This window comes from Hibiscus syriacus, unplaced genomic scaffold, assembly GCF_006381635.1.
Source record: "Hibiscus syriacus cultivar Baekdansim isolate YM2019G1 unplaced genomic scaffold, ASM638163v2 tig00111640_pilon, whole genome shotgun sequence".
NCBI classification, from domain to species: Eukaryota; Viridiplantae; Streptophyta; class Magnoliopsida; order Malvales; family Malvaceae; genus Hibiscus; species Hibiscus syriacus.
In genome coordinates this window covers 1,238,424-1,261,746 of record NW_024063142.1, presented here as the reverse complement: position 1 = coordinate 1,261,746, position 23,323 = coordinate 1,238,424, and the positions used below count along the sequence as shown (strand labels likewise).

General features: G+C 36.1%; 2 protein-coding genes, 1 long non-coding RNA gene and 3 pseudogenes across 3 annotated transcripts; 2 read left to right on the top strand and 4 right to left on the bottom strand.

Moving 5' to 3' along the window:
* The first annotated feature begins 3,565 nt into the window (after positions 1-3,565).
* LOC120166551 lies at positions 3,566-4,577 on the top strand (annotated as a pseudogene).
* On the top strand, positions 4,520-5,789 carry LOC120166385 (annotated as a pseudogene).
* A 71-nt stretch (positions 5,790-5,860) lies between these two features.
* On the bottom strand, positions 5,861-7,875 carry LOC120166388. The gene is made up of 2 exons (XR_005519926.1): positions 7,451-7,875; positions 5,861-6,665 (listed from the first exon to the last, which is right to left on the bottom strand). It is a non-coding gene; the product is annotated as an uncharacterized LOC120166388 (long non-coding RNA).
* Positions 7,876-10,455: 2,580 nt separating this feature from the next.
* Positions 10,456-11,359, bottom strand: LOC120166384 (auxin-binding protein ABP19a-like). The gene is given in 2 exon segments (XM_039175639.1): positions 10,456-11,044; positions 11,047-11,359. Coding segments are annotated over 2 exon segments (621 nt in total). The 5' UTR covers positions 11,249-11,359; the 3' UTR covers positions 10,456-10,625.
* Positions 11,360-17,114: 5,755 nt separating this feature from the next.
* Positions 17,115-17,885, bottom strand: LOC120166386 (auxin-binding protein ABP20-like). The gene has a single exon (XM_039175640.1). The coding sequence runs from the start codon at positions 17,871-17,873 to the stop codon at positions 17,244-17,246; it is 630 nt and encodes a 209-aa protein (XP_039031571.1). The 5' UTR covers positions 17,874-17,885; the 3' UTR covers positions 17,115-17,243.
* Positions 17,886-18,648: 763 nt separating this feature from the next.
* LOC120166387 lies at positions 18,649-21,432 on the bottom strand (annotated as a pseudogene).
* Positions 21,433-23,323: the final 1,891 nt, after the last annotated feature.

Genomic DNA, 23,323 nt, shown 5'->3' with positions numbered 1-23,323 from the left:
GGTACACCCAACATCTCCTGGAGTAGTCATCAATAAATGAGACAAAGTATTTTTCTCCGCCTAGGGATGTAAATGGTTCTTGCCATACGTCCGAGTGAACTAATTCTAGAACACTTTTGCCTCTAGAATTAGATGTGTTGAATTTCAACCGATGCTGCTTACTTGTTATGCAATTCTCACACAAAGGAAGTGATACCTTTGTTAAGCCTGAAAGTAGTTTTTGCTCCACAAGGACTTTCATTCCTTGTTCTGATATGCGTCCAAGTTTCTGATGCTATAGCACTGTCGAATCTGAACTACATGAGGCAACAGAGGCTTCTGCTTCTACCAAAGTCTCTCCCTTCAGCATGTACAAGTTTGCAGCTATTTTTTCACCTTTCAGCACCACAAGCGCTCCACGGAACACCTTCATGATTCCTTTCCGTGTTTCAATCTTGCTTGCATTATTATCCAACAATCCGTAGGATAATAAATTTTTCTTCAGGCCTTTCACGTGCCGCACATCTCGAACAACTTTAATTGTTCCATCATACATCTTCAATTTGATGGTTCCAATGCCAATGATCTCTAAGGCGTGATCATTGTAACTATACACAGATCCTCCTGAGACTGGTTCATAATGATGGAACCATTCTCTTCTTGAGGTCATGTGATATGTTGCTCCCGAATCAATGAGCCATATATCTGTAAATCTTTTTCTGCCTTCCATGGTGGTTGACGTTTCACAGCATAGAGCATCTCCATCATCTGAAGTGTTTGCGGTATTGCCTTGTGGATTGGAGTTTTTATTTAAACTCCAACAATCCTTCTTCAAGTGACCATTCTTTCTACAGTTGTAGCACTTTAAATTCTTCTTGCTCCTCGACGTCGATCTACCATGTTTGTGACTGTTATGTTGATCTCCCTCTCATCGTTGCCAATGCTTCTGCTTGTTGCAGATTTACTTATATGTCTTCCTTGTTTTTGCGCCGATTTTCTTCTTGTAGAACAGCAGCTGCAACGTCATCGAATACTAGACTGATGACATTACTGTTTGTCATGTTGATGATGAGTTGATCATACGAATCAGGTAGACTTTGAAGTAGAAGTTCAGCACGTTCTTGTTCTCCTATTTTACAGCTTAAGGATGTAAGCTGAGAAAATAATGTGTTCAGTGTATTTAAGTGCTCCGTCACTGAAGTAGATTATGACATACGGATAGTGTACAATTTTCTCTTAAGGAAAATTTTATTGTGCAGCGATGTGGCCTCGTACAATTTGGTGAGATGATCCCATATCTCCTTAGCTGTCTTTTTCTCCTCGATGCTTGACAATACTTCATCTGCTAATGCTAGATGAAAGTTTTCCATAACATTCTCATCTATTTCGATCCATTTGTTGTCATCTGTGAAATCCACACTGCTAGACAACCGTCTTTTCTCAGGATGGCCTTCATATTCAATTTCCACAATGAGAAATTTCTCCCATTGAATTTTTCAATATCAAATTTCGTTGCCATAGCTTCTTTTACAGATAGCTCCCACTATTTCACTATCGTGAATAGTCCTCTAGAACCTTCAAAGAATGGGTAATAACTTCTTACTTTCTTATGTTGGAAGATCCACCTTTTGGTGGCAACCACAAAGACAATAAGCATATATTACACACTCAAATCTGGCTCAAATACCAATTGTTGCGCAAGACGGCTATCGGATAGAGCAAAATCGCAACTGATAATTTGAGAAAATAAAAATGAAGATAAAAGAGACACAAAATTTACGTGAAAAAACCCTAAATAATATAGGGTAAAAACCATGGGCAACGATAGAATAATTTCACTATGAGAAAATAGGAATTACAACCTCTCTCGATCTACCAAGGAGAAAACAATGATAATTATCTCTTGATAAAAAAAGAAAACAACTCTCAAGAAACTCTCTAAATTCTCTCTAATATTGGAAGAAAGCTAGAATACTTTGGGATGGTTTTGAAGCTAAATGAGCTAGGGTATTTATAATTGAAACTTAAGGGCTAATTTGTAAATACCCTAAATTTTAGTGACTAAAATTGAGTATTTTACCCTTACTAATTTTCAACAATTTTGGCTCCTAATTAATTTTTTATAGTTGCCGGCTGCTAATGAATAATGCAGCCGCCCATGACTTTCAACAATCTCTGGATTCTATATATTCTATCGTCTTGATTATCTACGAATATTTTTTATGTTAAATAAGTAATAAATAGTTAACGTAAATTTCATTTTAATTTATTGATATTATTATCTATATATCTAAAAGATTATAATTCAAATCTATTTTTCGAATAAATATATTACAATCCAAATCTCATTATTTAAAAAATATTTTTTCTCAAATCTCATTATCTTTTTCAATTGCATCTGGCCCGCAACCAATACGAGGTTTCACGGGTATCGAAGCTCTTCCATTTCGCAAATAAAGAAAAATACAGTGAAACTGAAAACACAGTAAGGAGACAAATAGAAAATAATATATTTCAAGGGCCGAACTTTCATTAAACCTATTTATTCCCAAATATCTAAAATATGTACATGACTTTAAAATATTGATTTTATTTAGGCAAAAAGTCATTAGACGCCATGAACTTAAAAAAAAAAACAATTGGCCCTCGTTCTTTTTCGATCAATGTGGCATTTGACCAACATTTTTTGTTATTGATCGATAATTCTGTTAATTTACGCTGACATGACACATTAAGCAACCCACTTTTCTCTGTACGAGGTTTCACCGGCGACGAAGATGATGGCCAGAGATGGCAGACGACCGTTTGGGTTAAGAAATTGAAATTGAAAATTAGAGATTTTAGATTTAGAGATTTTTGGAGACGATAATGATGACGATTGATCAATGGGTGGGTGGCGATGGGTGGGTAACCGTTCGGCGATGACGATGTTGGTCAGAGATGACCGACGACGGTTGGTAATGAGGGTTGAAACGAGATAGTTTTAGGGTTTTTTATAATTTCAATAAAAAATAGTTTTTTTATAAATAAGTTAAACTTTTTTCTTATTTTAATTAAAAATAATTTCTTGATTATTAAAAAAATTAAAAAAAAAACGATATAAACACCTAAAATTATAATAAAAAAACACTAAACATCTCGTTTTAATAAAAAAAATTTAAACATTAAAACATTTTTCTTGATATAATGTATTTCATTAAGGCTTTTAAGAAAAGCAAGATCTTTTTCAGTTCCAGCTAGTCCGCAACCAGTACTAGATTTCACGGGTATCGAAGCCCTTCAATTTCGTAAATAAAGAAAAATACAGTGAAACTAAAAAAAGTAAGGAGCAAAACAGAAAAGTAATATATTTAAGGGCCAAACTTTTTTTAAACCTATTTATTCCCAAATATCTAAAATATATGCATAACTTTAAAATATTGCTTTCATTTACGGATTTATCCCAATGGGTCGATCCTTATTACTATTTCGAATCACGAACCTGCCTACCTAGGTTTGGGCCTTCGGCTTTAAGTTTCTCTACAAAAAAGTAGCTAAGAATCACAGATACAGATAAACAGAGGACCCATAAAAGGAAACACAATAATGGCTCGCTTTGTCCTCGATCATCTTTTTACTATCTTGCACCGCCGGAGCATCAACCTTTGAGGAGTCCAACCCCATTCGGATGGTGTCCGATGGCCTACGAGGATTCCAGTCCTCTGTCGTGTCATCGGTCACACTCGTCATGCTATCTCCTTCGCCCGTATCTCTTACAAGTAACTCAACGTTTCATCGTTACACGTTATCTTTACTTCCGTTTTCCAGAAGGAAAAAATGCTGGAAATTGAGATGAATTTTTTTTGTAGGCTCGGGAAAACGTACGAGAATGTCGACGAGATGAAGCTAAGGTTTCAGATTTTCAAAGATAATTTGGATTTAATCAGATCTACAAACCAGAAAAGATTGCCTTACAGTCTGACTGTTAATGGTACGGTATTTCTTGCTTTCTTTTTTAAGTATTGAAGTTACAGATCTGTTTCTGAGTCAGACTTTCTTAAATAGGATCTGATTTAGTTCAGTTGAGTTCCGTTATGCTTGGTTACCGACCAACTGTAGCCTGACACGTTAACTTTAGATAACTGAACTTGTCTTCACTGGATGAAACTGCGACTTACTGTTCTTGATTACTGTCCTTCAGCTTGGTGGCAAATTTGTATTCAATTATGAACTGATTTTTTTATTTTGTTTATTGATTCTAATGGTGCAGAGTTTGCTGATTTAACATGGTAAGAGTTTCGAAAACATAGGTTGGGAGCTGCTCAAAATTGCTCTGCTACCACAAAGCGCAATCACCAACTCACTGATATCGTCCTTCCTGAATCGGTACTTTTGATTACTACGTGAAGATTAAGGGTTTTTAACAATGCTTTTTTATAATAATTAATTTTCTTTTAGTTGCTTTGGCTTATGAACAATATACTTGGTATTGCAGTATTGATAACTAAGCATATAAACCCGAAATATAGGGTCGATAATAGCTCCTACGAACACCATATGAAATAAGAATGCAGCTCTCTTGGCTAATGGTAATCATCTGATATATGATAATGATATGATATCGGTCAAAAATCAGGGATTCTGTGGATCTTGCTGGACTTTCAGGTTAGCTTTCGGTTATGATTTCAAAGTATTTTTTTACTGAGCTACTAAATTTTGGCTTCAATTTTAAAAAAAAACTTTTGAGCTTATGCATTTGCATATTGCAGTACCACTGGAGCAGCTTATCATCAGGCATTTGGGAAAGCAATCTACCTTTCTGAGCAGCAGCTTGTGGACTGTGCTGGAGCCTTTTACAACTTTGGTTGCAATGGTGGGTTGCCATCTCAAGCCTTTGAATATATTAAATATAATGGCGGCCTTGATATGGAGGAGGCGTACCCTTACACGGCAAAGACTATCAATGCAATTTCTCATCTGAAAATGTTGGTGTCCAAGTCATTGACTCTGTTAACATAACCTTGGTTGGTTTATACAACATTTTCCAAATGTGTTGGATTATATTACATTTTATCTTTTGGAATGTCCTAATCTATACAATCAAACACAGGGTTCTGAAGCTGAATTAAAGCATGCAGTTGGCGTGGTTCGGCCAGCTAGTGTGGCATTTGAGGTTATATCTGATTTCCGTGTTTACAAGAGCGGGGTTTACACCAATGATAAATGTGGCAGCACTTCTACGGCAAGTCCCTTCCATCACGTTTATTTTGCTGAGTTGGAAAGGACTGTATTTTTAGCTGCGTAATGTCCTCATCTGATTCGAGATTGTGTTTTGGTTGTTTGGCAGGATGTGAACCACGCTGTTCTTGCAGTTGGATATGGAGTTGAAAATGGGGTTCATTATTGGCTCATTAAGAACTCATGGGGAGCAAAATGGGGTGACAATGGCTACTTCAAGATCGAGATGGGCAAAAACATGTGTGGTGAGCCTTCCTGGATGAAATCATGAACTGTAAATATATATCAAGCGTTTAATTCTTTGTATTTATGCCCATAGCTCTGATTTTCTTGAAAGGCGTAGCAACATGCGCATCATACCTGTTGTTGCTTGATCCTGATCGAAGAACGATCTTCATTAAAGCACTCTAGCAATGGTCTATGGATATTGTACTTGTGTTTCTCGAACGGGTTGGATGGTTCATGATCTGGTTCAAGATGCTAAGGTCCAGGACATATGCAAATACATTGTATGCAACAAAGACATGTAAATTGTCATCGAGTGCTTCATGCCTGATAACTTGCAAACATTGAAAAATAAATTTTACCCTTTAATATTTGAACCAGTCAAAGACAGAAAATCCTTGTGAACAGAGATTTTAATGTGAGATACGTTAGACAGTTATCATTTGAAATCCCTTTATTGAAGATCTACATGCTCCTGAAATACATTTCATTCATTCTTGAAAATACCTAAATTTCTGTACACATTAAAGATTAAGGTAAAGCAAAGGGAAAAATCAGAGAATGTTCTTTTCTCTGTCCCGCTATACAGGCTTGATGTACAGTTTCCTCTTTTTCTTGCATTTATGTTGATTTGCCTATTGTCACTTTCTGGTGCTGTGACTTCTGTAAGCCCTCCTTCAAATGAAGCGGCTAAAGCGCGAGTCTCTACTGCTCAGAAAACTAAGGATTCAGAGAGGTAGACAGGAAATGGGGTCTCACAGAGTCCTCTAGTTCCGGCCCAACTTCCTACTTAGTTCCTACAGAGACGATCTTTTTTCCTTTCCTTGTGGACATTACTATTTAGTAGTGCTTGATTAGTCCTCGCATGAGTCTTCTTCACACTGATTTCAATCCGATTCGTCGAATTGTCCAGATAATAGAAGGAAAAACAAAATCTAAACAATTCCTTGATATTTTTTCATGTTCTGCTTTGTTTTACATTACCATGCCTGGAGATTTCATTTGACATACACAACTGCAAGGACGTCAACCTCGTGGCACCTTTGACTCATTTTGAGTCATACCAGTTTTTTTAGCATTGTCCAGCATTTAAAGCCAAAAATATCTTCATTGTTGATGCTCTACCCCGTTCAAATTTAAGATGTAGCTGCTTTAAATCTGTTATAACACCCTCAAAATGTAATCGGTGATCACGGCTATTGCTATGGTTCCGCCGATACAAGGAAAAACACTTATCTGCTATCCTGCAAGCCCATAGGAACAAGAAAAAAGTGTTGAGAATAATCAATAAAACAAGAAAAATATGTGTTAAGAATAATCAGGCAAGTGCTAAACACAACCTGACACCAATCCTTCAAATAAGGTTAACAAAAAGATGCTTTCAAAATACGATCATGAACTAAAAAAAGGGGGAAGTTTCACAACCCTCAATGGTTATGAGCTTGAGCTTGAGCTTGATTACTTGACAAATAATCTAAGAAAATTATGCTAACTATTCAGATTTTACCAATTGGGGCAAAAGCATTGAACTAATAAGGCAATCCTCTCCTCTATCTTCAAGATAACATTTACTATTATAAGTTTGCAGAATATTTAAAAAACAGGATTATAAATCAGATTGCATCAGCACCAACTCCCTTACTAACATGATTTCCACTAATGCTGACTTAAGATGCATATATCCAAGAAAAGAAAAACTCCAGCATAGAGGATCACATTATTTTCTCTTCGATAACAGGCCCCAGTGTGGTTAAAAATAAAATACTACTACAATTAATGAGCATTGTTGACTGAAAGGGAAAGCAGAATTAATGTACTAGTTGAACTGCACAGTGATTAAAATTGTTCCAGGCACAAACCCGAATTTCTTACTTTCTACATATAAAGAGTATCATTTGCATTATTTATAAAGGCTACGTTATGAAAAAGAGGGAGACAGAGAAAATCATTCAATTGCAGTATTTATAAGTTTGTTAAAGCACATGATTGAAGTTTATGATCTAAACTAAAAGAAAACAAAGACACTTACTGAATGGAAGGTAATTTGGGCTTCCAGCTGGGTACTTTGTGCATGACGAAGAAGCCTTCTCAACATCACAGTAAGACACCAAGTTCAACGATGGGAAGCTTTTCTAGTAAACAGCTACAGGCACACCTCTATTTATCCCCAAAGCAGCATTGTCATCCAAGGATGATGAACTTGCCTACTTCATGTATTGTGATATACTATTGTGCTAATACGAGAGGCTTCAATAGGCATTCCGGCTTTGAAAAGGCAAGATACTAAAGATTGCACAGTAACATCATCAGGTGTACAACCAACATATAACATTTTATTGAAAACGCCTCTTCTAATTATCAGGAGAACAACAAAAACGCTGATTCCCACTCCATCAGACTGAATCTCACTATCTCAGCAAGCAATATCTTTGCCATTCCAAAGTCACCGGCCCTTGCAAAAGCCGACACATATTATAAATTAAAATTCATAAATTAAAAATAACCATTATTTATTTAAAAAAAAAAACCTATAACATTATAAGTAAAAAATATTAAATCTCAAATATAATTAACTTATTGGATCTATTTTGGTCCAAACCCAAAACATTAAAAGTAAAAAAATAATTATTTAAAACATAAAATATAACTAAAAAATTATTAAATCCCTTCTTCTTCTTCTCCTTCTCCTTCTTTTGTATCGTGCATGAGTGAGAAGGGAGGCAGAAACACAGAGCAAATTTTGTGAAAAATATAGGTTTTATTTGTTAAAATTCGTTCATTTTTTTCTTTATTTTTTTATGTTCTTAAATTTTCTTTGATTGATTCCTACCAAAAATACCCAAAAAAAACTTGACTTTGCTGCTGCATGTTACAGAAAGAAGAAAGATAAAATAATCAGGTACTCCTCAAAGTGAAAGACTTTTTTCTTGTTTGATTTTGAGTTTGGGCAATGAAATTTGAGAGAAAATATGAAGCTTTATTTTGAGTTTACTATTGACTGGGTGTAAATGAAAAATAACGGGAATCACGGGTCGTTAGCTGCGACAGTTATCGACCGTTATTGGTGTGATTCCCGTCACACTATTTTTTTGAACAATATCAGTTTTGGAACGGTGAAAATACCAGGAAATAACGACGGCAATAGCGATTTCGTTCCGCTATTTGAAACCTATCTGATGATTGTGAGAAATCCAAATACGGAACCATATCAAAACGATCCAAAAATCAAACCAAATGACTAGTATCTAACAATAAAAAAAGCCAAAAGCCCCTCAGATAAATCTCAAGCATTCAATAACCACAACAGACCATAGGAATGATTACTGAGCATTTGAACGATTGAGATTGAAACAAATTTGAAATAAGTAAGAACAAGATCTTTCTGCTGTCTGATATAAAAATGGGGTATTTCGATGATACTGGTAAATACTAGGGTTTTCGGGTTAGAGATCACCTGGCTCACTGCTTGGTCATGTTAGGCGAAATATCATTTCGCGACAGGAGACAAATAGTTCAAAGGCTTGGGCTTTATCCCCACAACTTTGGACCCATTCCAATGCTTAAGCTAAAGAACAGTTTGGGTTTAAGGCTATCGTCTTTGAGCCACTATATATTAGATTAAAGATTTGCTTTCCTTTTTCTCCTTAATTCCCAAATTCGAGGACAACTGCATTGGTATCACATACATTTAAAAAAGGGGTAAAGTACGCCTTTAGTACTTGCTTGCACTCTATTTACTTGCTTAAATGATAATCCTTAGATGCACTTGTAAAATTAGAATATCTGACCGCCAATCACTCGTTGAAGTTGCACTCTTGATCATCTCATGCCACTAAAGCATTTCAAGGGAGTTTGCTTTCATGTTGCAATATTACCTGCTATTAACCAATGTGATCAGGTGTGAGTGTAGAGTACCGGTATGTTCTCTTAAAAGGACTGCTTTGATTTTGCATACTTGTTCTTGGGGTGCTTCAGTATCTTATTCTTTGTGGTTTTGCTTTATTTCAGAAGATGCATATCCCAGTTTTGTAATGGCAAATCGAAGTCCTTTACAAGTCTAGCTGATGCAGTGGCTGCTCCCTCTGTCAAAGATTTCGCAAAGCCAAAAGATCCCTACAATAAGAAATGCAATAACTTGTTAGTCGACTAGAAGGGCTATAACCCTTTGAGAAACTATGTAGCTGAGATATCTAGGAGAGTAGCCAACACCAACCAAAGCACAGTGGCTCAGGGATCCACAAGCAGCTCCGACGTCAACTCAACCGCATCGTAACCATCTGGCTGCCTTCCACCTCTGCATCCACCTTGTAAAAATCAACTACCACCAGACCATCGACATCATTATCATCGACTAATCTACTAAACCCTCCTTGCCAGTCTTTCTCCTTGTCTGACCTACAGTTTGCTGCTGCTGGAACTCCTAACATCGCTGGTTTTGCTGTTCCAAGTGGCAACAAGGGCAACAAACTGCACCGAGTTTAACTGAAGCTTCACTTTAAAATTATCGAACTGGACCTTTCCGGATGGTTTGCAGTTTCCATTTCTTCAAGAGAGTTGAACAAGGGCAACAAACTGCACCGACTTTTTGTTTAATAATTTCCTGAACTGCTAGTCTGCAACTAACCCAAAATAACCTTGTTATTTATTTCCAAAACAATTTTTTTGTATTTGAACTGTAAGAGTTTAGTTTTGAAATTTTGATCATTTAGTTTTTAAATTTTATAAGCAGATGATCATCTAGTTAAGTTCATTCTATCTTTATTAAAGAATAATGTGATATAGTAATTTTTTAATGGTCACCAACTTCAAACCAAAATATGTTGAAATTGGAGTTCAACTAAAATACTGTTTCTGCTGTCAGTGCAGTATTCCATTATGTCCAAACAAGTGCACTCCCTAAAGGCTACTCTCCATCATTCTTGGAGAAGAATGAAGTTTGGTTATTTCCCATTTAAGAAAACATAAGCAACACAAATTGCATTCATTTAAAGATTTGCAAACCGAGGGAAGAAACTGGTTCCTTTTCTTATTACATTATAAATTCTCAGAAATTACCCTACCAAAATACAAATGAACTGGGAGAAGAAACACAAAGAAGCACAACAATACACACTCGTTCGCTATCAATTTGAAACAAACAACCATTAACTCGAAAACACGAAATTTATGGAAGACAAGAAACGATACAACAAATTTATATTATCTTAACCAGTTCCACCAAGAACACCCTTCAGCTTCTTAATCTGAGCAGCATCGAGGAAAGTAGTATCTTGTATAATGTCTGTGGGCAAATCATCTCCAAACAAGGCAAAGTCAAGGATTTGGAGACCAGGGCTGGGACTGCTAAAGGATACAAATGCCAAGGCTTGAGTTTTGCCTGCATTGATTTGGAAATGCAATAAACCTTGTGGGAAGACCATAATATCTCCCTTGTTCAGAGTTTTGAAGTAAACCTTGTTGGCTGAGGATATGAATCCAGCACAAATTTGGCCTTGAACGACAACAAGGAGTTCCGAGGCCCCAGCGTGTGTATGCATAGGAATCACACCGCCAGCAGCCAAATCCAGACGAGCCATTGAAATGCCAAGTCCATTAACACCGGGGAATTGAGCCGAAAAGGCCGTGTTACGGCAGCTTTTATGAGGTTTGAAGTGTTGCCTGTGGCACCGAGGCCGGAGTAAACGAAATCGTTTACGGTGACCGTTTCAGCCTTCTTGCAAGAGTAACCTGCAGGGCCTTGAGGACCATTTAAGTCCCCAACGCAGAAGTCCGCTGCGTTGGAGGAGGAAAATAGGAAAGATAAGGAGAAAATGATTGGGAGAAACATTCTTTTGCCACTCTTATTTTAGGCCTGGAAGCGTATTAAGCTGAGCTTGAAGAGTGAGTCTCGCTCATTATATAGAATGAAAAGCATGGAAAATTTTTAGCCATTGCGATTGGTTATTGATGGTATGTCCATGCATACTTTCACGTGACGATGATGAGACTGATTCCGTGTGAGAAACGACATTTGTAGCACTGATGCATGTGATTTAGTGGTAAAATTTTCTCACAAAACAAGAATACTCTTTTGCTTTGGAGAACTAGAAGATTGGAATAAAATATCTTTTGCATCCCATTGTTGCGGGTAATTTCCATTTCTTTGAATGAGTTTTTAGCTGTAATTTGAAATCAAATTTTGAATTATATCACTTATGCCTCTACCGTTTTTCATTCTATGATGACAACCAGGATTTGGCCATGAGTATGACCATGCATAGGGTGCTTATCGAGCGAGTCGATCGCGAGTAGGACAGTGTTCGATTCGTGCTCGTTAAAAAAAATTATTGCTCTACTAGACTCGACTCGTTGTTCATTAAGTTCATTAAAATTTTGCTCAACTCATGATCATTAAAAAAACTTGTTCCTGGTTATGTTGGTTGGTTCTTAAGCTCAATGTTCGTTGCTCGTTAGGCTTACCGAAAATTTTATCTTATTTTCTTAACTATAGGTAAAATCTACTCATAAGATATAGAGATTAATATAAACATAAATTATAAATTTAACCCTAAAAATTATCAAAAGAGTGTATGAAGTAATTTTAAAGTCTAAATTCTAATAGGGTTTGATTTTTGGGAGTAGTAAAATATTAATTAATAATTTAGCATTTTGTGTTGTTTATGAGAAAATTAATAGATTAACAATTTATCATGATTTTTAGTATCTATTAGTTAATTAGTATTTTTTAATGAAATACTTTTTTAAGATAACTACTAAAAAATTATATATAAAAAAATTATCGAGCTGCTCGCGAACTTATCGAGCCGAGTTGGACTCTGCTGAACTCAATTCGTTAAAGTCTCGAGTCGAGCTTGTAAACACTAATTTTTTCATATAGTTATTATTATTATGATTATTAAAATTTTTATTATTTTTATTATATATTATTATTAATATTATTATTTAAAAAAATAATTACAAGCCCAAAGACCCGAAGGCCCGTTTACAACACATGCCCAATCAGAATCGACCCAGACCCAAATGGAAACCTAAATTAATTTAGGGCTTCAGCTAGGGTTTTCTAACCCTAGCTTCAGCCGCCGCCTCAGTTATATCCAAGCTTCCAGCCGCCACGCCTCTGCCAGGTGGTCCAATGCATGCTGCCGACGCCCACTGCCACGACTCCACAATAGCCGAGGACTCCAGAAGCCCTGCTGTTACAACAAAGTCCGTCCACACATCTTTAGTGAGTCACCACATGTTCGGTGACTCACCAAACTTCCCCCTTTGGACTGGTCCGAGCCAAACACCGGTGAGGCTATAAAAGCCATCACCGATCACCTGCAAAAAAAAAGGGAAGAGAGGGCAACCAAAAGAGAGAAATACAGACAACAACAGAGGAGGACAGCAACCAACGGAAGAGACAGAAAACCGAGAGCAAAATAACAAACAACGAAGCAAGCACATATACAACCACAACGACAGCAACCCCAACAGCAAATAAGACGGGAAAAACCGAAAGAAAAGTTAATGAGAAACGAACTTACTCCGGAGATACCAAACGACGTCGGAAACTTGTGTGTAAACCGAGGTAAACCTTCGGTTTTCGTTTAGATCTATGTCTATTGAAAGAGTTTTAAGAGACAAAAAAATAGATTTGGGTTTAGGGAAAACAGGGGTTCGGTTTAGGCTATTTTTCCAAGTTCCGGCCACCGTGAACGGTGGCCGACGGCGACGATCGACGCCGGAACAAGGTGGCCAACGGTGGCCGGGTTTCCCCTCCGGCGAGGGAAACTTAGAGAGAGGGGAGAGCATTTGACATCTCTCTCTTAGAGAGAGAAGAAGAAAAGAAAAATGGTGGGGAATGGAGAAGGGACCGGCCATTTGGGTTATTAAAACCCCTCCCCAAACGACGCCGTTTTGGGGAGGGTACCTGCGTAATTTCCCACATGGGAAAACCTTGTCCGTAATACTCTGGGTTTTATAAAATTCTATCTTAGTCATTGTAATTGAATTTTTATGTATTTTGATTTTGTTTCCAAATTTTATTTATTTATAATTTAGTCATTATCAGTGTTTATATATCTTTAGGATAAATAATAAATTTAGTCCCTTAGGTTTTAATAATTATTATTTTAGTCACTGGTAAATTAATTAGGGTAAATTACACTTTTACTCACTTAAATCTTATAATATTTCGAGTTAGAAATATAAATTTTAATATTTTACATTTCATTCTTGTTATTTTAATTCCATTTATTTCAGTAATTATTTTGCAAATTATTATCCTTTAAAATACAATATGTTTAAATTAGTAATTTAATTATTATTTTATTATTTTAGTTATATAAAAATATATTTAATTAAATATTGTATTTATGAAATCAAATATATATACAGTTTTATTTATATTATTATATTTTTCTTCATTTTATATTTCTTTAATTTTAGTCATATTAATATTATATTATTTGATTAATTTTATAAATAATATTTATTTATTTTTCAATATTAAGAAATGGCAGTCTTAAAGCAACTGGATGTTCATTTTCTGATATTTTTAAAATAAATATTTTAAAATTATATATTTTTTAATTATTTTTAGATAAATGTTTATTTATTTTTTATATTAAGAAATGAGCTGTCTTAAAGCACCTAGAAGTCATTTTCTGATATTTCTAAATAAATAAATATCTTATTTATATATATTAATATATTTTATTAAAATTATATTAATAAATTTGAAATAACAAGATTATAAATTAAATATATTTTTGAATTCTTAAAATTTCCAATAATAGAGACAATTTATAATTAATGAGTACCAATTTTGGGCGTTATAGGGGTGCTAATCCTTCCCTAAACGTAATCGACCACGAATCATTTTTTTACTAAAATTTTTGGTTATACGCAGATCAGTTTTATCTTCTAAATTATGTTTTATTCAAAACTATTTTAAAAGATTATTTTTAGGTATTTGACCTACCTAACCCAAAAAATGGTCAATGGCGACTCCCAAAATATTTTTTTAAAAATCAAAATCATTTATTTATTCATTTTATTTTTCCCGCCAAGTAAAAATTCGTACCCGGACGAAAACCGGTTACGACAGAGCTCAAATTCAAATTGAGTCAACGAAACTCGAGTTTTTACCAAATTTTGATCAATTCGAGTTTAGGTTGCTCACGAGCTACTCAAGCACACCTAACCATGCATCTATATATTATATATATGCAACCTTGGAGTATTTGCTAGCATTAATGAAACAGGAATTTTCATTGAATGCATGCGTATCCTTAATGTTTCAATTAAAGCAACCCTTCTCTTCTTAAATGAAAGTGTATCCATCAAAGAAGATAGATCGATAGGAACATTACTAATCCTGCATGGTTTGAAGGAGTCTTCGAAGTTAACATTGCCTGTTTTCTATCCAATCAAACGTATTTGCTACTTTCAACTTGAAGTTTCCACATAAATAGACAATAGCATTGCCTGTTATTAAGGATCAATCAGAATGGAAAATCAAGATCATTGTTTACAGGGTACTGGAGATTTGGAAAGAGAATGAAAGTGATATAAAAAGAGGTGGTCCACGGGCTGCACCGGCACGTTAGGACGGAGTGAAGTTAGGGCAATAGAAGACATTTTAGACAGCTAATAACAGTCTATGGAAGTCTACTCATCAGTTTGGTTATCTCCATCAAGGTTTTAAAAAACAGTCCGCGACTGCGATTTCGGCCGTGATATAACGGTTTCGCTGCCGTCCGAGTTACCCGCGGCGGCCGCAATAGCGTCAGCGACGACCGCAATCAAAGTAAATCTGAAATAACCAAAAATACGACCGTAACTGTGATTTGAAACCCTGATCTCCGTGGGAGAAATGTGGGGCTTTCAACTTCCCTGCCTTACAAGGCATCTAGATTGACCCGAGAGGGTAAAATGGTGTCTTTCAAGCTTTTTCCTGACAATGCAGGAATCATGGAAGTGGCAGCTTGAGGTGAAAAAGGGTTGTCTTATCTTTCCTCCAAGGCATCATCCCATATTCCCATTTATCGATGCCCTTTCTCAGGGCCCTCACTCGAAGCTCCTAGAAACTGTTGTAACAATTTATTCACCATCCGAGTAAGTTTTAAAATGAGTTTATGGCTCATTGTCTCTGAGTTGAAGCCGACGAGAGTAGAGGAAAAAGATAAAAATCTTCTAGTAGAGGGAAAAATAACTAATCTATCTACAAGTAAAGATGGAGGTTCCGGATGAATGAAGGGTAAGAGCCAATTCCCTAAAAGTGTCAGAAAAGATAAGGTTTGACAATGACCGAAGAGCAAGAGCCAGGCCAATAGCCATCCATTGTCTAGCTGGAAAAATAGGATTCCCTTGTTACTGTTGTACCATATCATCATCACTCAAGATTTTTACCTTTGGAATTTATGAACTGATTTTCCAGTGGAGCCTTTTCCTTCTTGATTCGCATTGTAAAAGACATATCTACTTCAGATGCTTCAACTTGTAGATATTTTTTATGAAAACTATTAGTTTTGGTTTAAATATAAAAGAACACTTCGTTATCAGGTTTGTAAGAGAAAAATTAAAACATGATTTTACACGCATTGAATATGAGCATAAATCCCAAATTAATTTATTTTTTCATTGCGCATGAATACAAGAGTGTGTATGCATAGGCACCAATGGCTGAAGTTACTGCTTGGACAAATTTGCATGGGCACAAATTGTGCCTAAAATAACAAGGACTTCCGAGGCTCTGGGGTGTGTATGCATAGGCACCACCAGCAGTCAATACCAAGCGAGTCATTTCAATGCCAAGTCCATTAACACCGAAGAATTGAGCTGAAAAGACTGGTATTACGGCAGCTTTTATGAGGTTTGAAGCGTTGTCCATGACACCGAAGGCCGGAGAAAGCAAAATCGTTTAAGTTGACTGCTTCAGCCTTCTTGCAAGATTAACCTGCAGGCTGAGGAGCATTTAAGCCCCCCAACGCAGCAGTCTGTTGCCCCGGAGGAGGAAAATAGGAATGATAAAGTGAAAAAGATTGGACAAATTAAGTTTTGGCCACAGATTTTTTTTATTTGAATAGTTGTTAGGTCTCTGCTAGTCTCAATGTTATAAATCAAACCTGTTTATGGAGAAAGTAGAATTATGATGATGGTAGGCTGTTCATCTTTTTAGTTTGGGGAGATAATCGGTGATTTTGATGAACTGAAGAAGCTGTACGATATGTAGAGAGAAAGAGTTTAGGATTTTTTTCTTCAACTATACACGATGAATTTTTATATTAATCTTAGTGTTGGTATCATACATAAAGTTATGATCTGTCCCTAAACTGACAGAGCAAATAGATATGGTATCAGATTGCGGGTTTACTTTCGACAGATCAGGTGAGCTTGTCAAATATCATGTTAAGGCTTGTAACTGTCTGGAAGACATTGAATTGAAAACTTTGAGGAACTTCAAGAATATAGAACTCTGGAGCCTTCGAAGAATTCTAAAGAGCTCAACGTACGATAGGCGAAGGACTACTAATAGAGGTGTGACTTTTGGAGGAGATCCAAAGGAGGCACAACAGAACCTGATTCTAAATTTTAAATTTTAAATTGATAAATTAACAGTTCGATCATAATTCACATTTTATTATTATCTATATTTAATCCTCTAATATCTTGACTTTGGTATAGAAAAGGTAGATTAAATGCAGTGCTTACATAGTTCACAACAAGACTCACTTTATTGCTAGTTCTATTCAAAGAAACGACGACAGACAAGAAGACAAACAAATAAGGAAGCACGAAATTTAAGGAAGACGTAAAACTCTAAAAATTTAGATATCTTAATCAGTTCCACCAAAAACACCCTTCAGCTTCTTAAACTGATCAGGATCGAGAAAAGTAGTCTCTCGTAGTATGTCAGTGGGCAAGTTATTTGCAAACAAGGCATAGTCCATGGTATATATTCCTGGGTTTGCACTGCCGAAGGATGCAAATGCCAAGGCTCTACTTTTACCTATATTGATTTGGAAATGCATTAAACCTTGTGGAAAAGCTATGGCGTGATTGGCGTCTCCCTCGTTGAGAGATTTGAAGTAAACTTTGTTGGTTGAGGATATGAATCCAGCACAAATTGTGCCTTGAATAATGAGTATTTCCGACGCCCCGGGGTGTGTATGCACAGGCACCCGACCACCAACAGCCAAATCCAGACGGGCTACTGAAATGCCAAGTCGGTTAATACCAGGGAATTGAGCCGAAAAGGCTGGTGTCACGGCAGCTTTAATGAGGTTCGAAGTGTTGCCTGTGGCACCGAGGGAGAATATGAAATCGTGTACAGTGACTGTTTCGGCCTTCTTGCAAGAGTAGCCGGCAGGGCCTTGATTAGCATCTAAGTCCTCGACACAGAAATCTACTGCGTTGGAGGAGGACACTAGGAAAGATAAAGCGAAAAGGCTTCGGAGAACCATCATTTTGCCACTCTGTTTAGGGGTAATAATGTTTCAAGTTGAGCTTGAAGAATGGGTTCATCCTTGATATAGAATGATAATTTGTACACAAATTTTGAGTCCAACATAAGATCTAATTTACGGAAGATTCTTGAATGAAACTCCTTGATATGAATAATAGTAAAAAATTAAACTTTTGCATCTAATCGTGACGTCGAGGCTACGAATCCATTTGGGTCACTCTCATTTACTGAAGTTACAAATGTAATCGATGCCCTCCGACTATCTTATAGCATTAATGAAGCACGAATTTTCGTTGAATTGGTGCTTCCAAATATGTGTATCCATTGAAGATGATAGAACAGTACTTATCCTGCATTTGAGGAAGTTCCTGATGGTGATATTGCCTCTTTTCTATGCAATCACATATTTGGTAATACCAAATTGAAGTTTTCTATTTAGAGACACCAACATAGCCTGCTATTAGGGCCTAACCAGCATGGAAAACCTAGATTATTGTTTGGGGATTTAAAAAGATAATGGAAGTGATATAAATAGGTGGTCCATCGGCTCCACCGGTACGTTAATAGTGAGCTTAGTAAGGGCTATAAAAGAAATTCTAGACGGCTAATACGAGACTCTGAAAGTCGGGTCATAACTTGATTCTAAACAGTTTCGATTTCTCTTTGAAGTGCGACACTAGCATGATTTTAGAAGTAAATTTTCTTCTATTCTCTTGCATTGTTATGCGACAACATAAAACGAGCTGGAGTTAGAGCAACAATTTGAGCTTCTTTTCTTCTAACAAGCAAAATCATTTTTACCATATACTTTTTTGTTTTGTCGAAACAAGGTACTTATCCATTTTAAAGGATTCACCTGGAGTTTCTGAACGTGAAATTAAGCTAAAACAGGGTAGCCTAGTCTTTGTAACATATAACATGGTTTCTTACATATCAGGAATGCAGGCACATCAAATGTCTCATGTTTTGTAGTTTTAACATAGTGATTGCTCGATCAACTTTATGGCAAATGTCTCATGTTATATAGTTTTAACATAGAGATTGCTCAATCAACTTTATGGCAAATGTCTGATGTTTAACGATCGATGGCGATTTCACATCAAAGGCGTGACTGTACTCGGGTACCTTTCTCTTCACTGAGGAATGGATAGTCTGTATATCCGACAACAGGATCCTGAGTATAAAATGTCTTCCTGATGTACCTATTTAACGGTGCATTAACCTTCAGCCTCAAGACTAGGTCAGGATTTGAGATGAAAAGACGGCCATACGATACCAGATCTGCATCACCCTCAGCCACAGCTTGCATTCCCAGCTCCCTATTGAATCCACCACTACACATGAAAGTTCCCTGATAAGTCCTCTTCATTGTCCTCATTAAATAAGCTTCCTCGTCTTCACTCCCGTGCCTTCCTGATTCGGTTTGCCCATAAGCATGATAACGAGGCTGTGTCACATGAAGATAAGCAAGTTTTGACCTCAGCTGTAGCTGGAGCTTGTTAAGTCTCTCAATCACTGCCAAGCCTAGGTTGAGCGGATTAGAGTCCATTGCATCTAGGTGATCAATTGCAGGCGAAATTCTGACAGCAACTCTATCTACACCAATGGCTGAAGCTACTGCTTGAACAATTTGCATTAAGAATTTGCAACGGTTTGCCAATGATCCACCGTACTCATCTGTACGATCATTGATCCCGTCCTTTAAGAATTGGTCAATGAGATAGCCATGTGCTCCATGAATCTCAATTCCATCAAACCTGCTAGTTTAATGATTTATAGTGTGTCGTATAAATGTAGGGATGAGAAATTACACACTAATAAATATATGTTGATCGATATTGACAAAATGTAAGGAAAAACTAAACAGCATGATCTTTTCTCTAGTATTCATGACCAAAAACACAAGTCAGGTTTATACGTCAAACTAGTTTTTTAGCAAGTTAGATTATGAAATCCGACATCATACGATACAACAATGCTCAAGCTGTGTATATGTAAAGTGCAACCCATTATTTTGTAAATTCAGTTTGCCATTTAAGGATAAGACTGACTTTGTCTGGTGGCCTCCATCAAACCCATAAATTGAAATGAATACATCTTCAGGGCATAGAATTTGATGTTTAATGTGTAACTAACCTGCTCGAATGGAATTCAAGGCTGCCTTGCGGTAATGCTCTACAACCTCTGGTATTTCTGAGGTTTCAAGTGGTCGAGGTTTTGGATATATGCCATATCCCATCAGGCATAAGAATTCTCCACCGATCTGAGATGAGCTTATCTGTTGATATCGGCGCCACTCCACCAGGTTGATACACTGTTTCATTATTCAAAAACCAAATAAACATGCATTCATCAACATCCAAAAAGAGAGTAAAAAGCAAAAAGGGTACCAAGGGATTGGGGAAGTTACCTGAATGTGATGCTCGGCCTACATGCCACAGTTGACAGAAAATGATGCCTCCCTTGGCATGAACAGAATCCACGATCCGCTTCCATGCCTCCACCTGTTCTTCATTGTAGATTCCAGGAACATGAGGAAACCTGCTTCAACGTTGCAATATCAGACAAAAGAAACGCTCTCAAACACATATGGATATGAGTGAAAAAGCTTAAAGTAAACGTGACAAAAGGGTTTCAATTTCAATGAAGTTTAGGAAGGTAGCAGGGAAGGGAATGTCTGCATAAGTGAATAGGTTGTATCAGAGACAGGGACTGAAAAACTGATAGCTAAACTAATTCAAATGAGGAATAATATTGGTAAACTATTATATTATAACTCGGTGTTGAGTTTGGAGTGAAAAAGGCAAAAAGGGTGCCATTATTCGCATACAGTATTATCTTCTGTCCATAGTTGTAAGTAAAACTTCACTCTAAATCAATTTATGGTTATAGTCGGCAATGAACTTATTAAGATAAGAGTAAGTGGGCCCTAAAATGCACGAAGTTGGGGGGTAATGCGGTGATGGGACCAGCACTAGCAGACCAATATTGATGGAATGATGCGAGTGACTCGTATGAAATTTCATCATCAAAATCGAGTTACGAAATTACCCTGCGCCGGTGTCGGAGATCAGTGTCCCTTCGGTGATGAGAAAGCCGCCGGGAGTCGTCCTCTGGGTGTAATATTCAGCAAGCGCCGGCCTTGGTATTCCATTCAACGCCCTGCATCTCGTCATGGGCGCCAGAACCACCCTGCCATCAGAAACAAATCCTATGAATTGCCACGAAATTACCCTACCGTGTTCTTCTCGGAAAGTTCAGAATCCGAGGAGATCGTGAAGGAACATGCCCTTGACAAGGATCTATGATCCCCCTTAGATCACGGAATTCGATGCAAACACGCACGCAAACTGAATCAGAAAAACAGAGTAGTAAAAGTTGGAGAGTGGACACAAACCTGTGAGAAAGATTAAACTTTCCCATCTTGTAAGGAGAGAACAGCGTAGGGGCTCCTTGAGATTGGGTTTCTGCCATTGTTAACTTTCCTTCTTTTTTCCTACAAAACTCGATGGTAAGAAAATGGATTTATTGATGGTATACTGCAATTGGGAAACCCACACTTAACAAATATAAAAGAGAGAATATGACCACGCTGGAAATTGAAAATTCTTAGATTGGGAAATGTAGTCGGTGAACGTGTAGTGTGTCATGTGTGGCTGCGTTTCTTCATTATTGGCATGGTTTTCATGTGCTGCTTTAGACCTACAGCCTTGGCTTTTTCGGCTAAGTTTCGCCTGGACTGCCTAACCAGTCAAATTCTATAGGATAAATACAAACAAATGGATGTCCTTTATTCTGATATGTAATAGGATAAGGGAGATAAAATAATAAATTATCCGCAACATTAAGTTGAGAATAATTTTCGTAGGAGATCTCTAAATTATAAAATGTCTTCCATGATACTCGATCCCACGAGTTCAAGATTAAAAATATTATACTCTACCAACTGAGCTTGATGATCATTTCAAAATAAATACAATCAGAAGTTCTCAAACTGACCATTCAATACATCAACTTAAAATAATAAAGGCCTTCAAGACTTTTACATTATTATTATTATTATTTCCCCCTTCATATTATATATATTCTAAATCCTAATTATCCCCACTTTTCAAGTACATATTCACTTGTTGATTTGTTCTCGTATTACCTCACTTCCCTATGAAGACTTTCTCTAGAAAAAAAATTAAACATTTTTTACCCTTGTGTAATTATATATAATCATCCCCACTTTCATATATATAAAATCCTAATAATCCCCACCTTCATATAAAGCCTAATTATCCCCATTTTTTCAAGTATATATTCTTGCCTACTTATTTCTTTTCGATTGTTAAAAAATATATATATCATATTATAGATTTAAAGAAAATTGATATACAATATTAATATTCATCCCAAATAGGTAATAACACACACTTTAGTACAGTAAAAAGTAAAGATATATTAACTGTTTAATTAAGAAAAGTGAAATCCGAGCTATAATTTTTAACTTTGAGGAAGCTTTTTCATGATACCCACTTTTTCAAGGCAACTTTACTCAAATAACACTTTAATAACGAAATATTACATGTCACACGCCATTTTTAAAATATTATCGATTTAACACTCTTTATGAAAAATCGAGGATTATGAGACTTGTGTTTGTAGAGTTTTGTCTGAAATGGCGTCACGGTGGAAAAATACTGATCATAAAGCATGTCTTCGTGGGGTCCTGTACGAGTTAGCATCACATAGCAAAGGCGCAGATCATGAAACACGTGTTCGTTGGGAAATTTGACACGTGCAAGAAATGCACAGATCATGAGGCGTTTCTTCCATTATTCATGAATTATTACGCACTCCATTATTACCTGAGTCAACTATCTCGGTCACCCATCCCCTCCCTTATAAATACCCTGAATGCAAACATCAAACTGCATCAAATTACTTTCACATTCTTCATTCTATAATATAAGTAGATTTTATTATAGTTTTCATAAGGTAAACTTACTTTTTTATTATATTTATTTATTATTTATTTAATTATTTGATCAAATTTTATTGTACTAATTATTTTATATTATTTTTTACGATTGTAAAATTGAAGACGATATCATATCTCGAGACATTTTACTGATACGATAATAATATTAAATTATGTTATTTAAATTATTATGATTTTTTATTTTTTAGCATTAGTTTATATTTTAATTAGTATACTATTTATTTAATTAAATGTATTTCAACTATTGTTTTTGCAGATATAAGACTTTCAATCTCTCAAATCCTTAAAATAAGGATGGAGAAATTCAGGAAAATGAAACTGGCATTGTCATCGCATCAAATCATTTAGTCAGAATATCCTTCAAGCGAAACATCACTCTTGAGGAGTTGATCACTAAAATTTCAAGGAAGTTCATGTTCGAAGTATTATAAGATTGTCATCACTTTAATATTTTAGCTTTGATA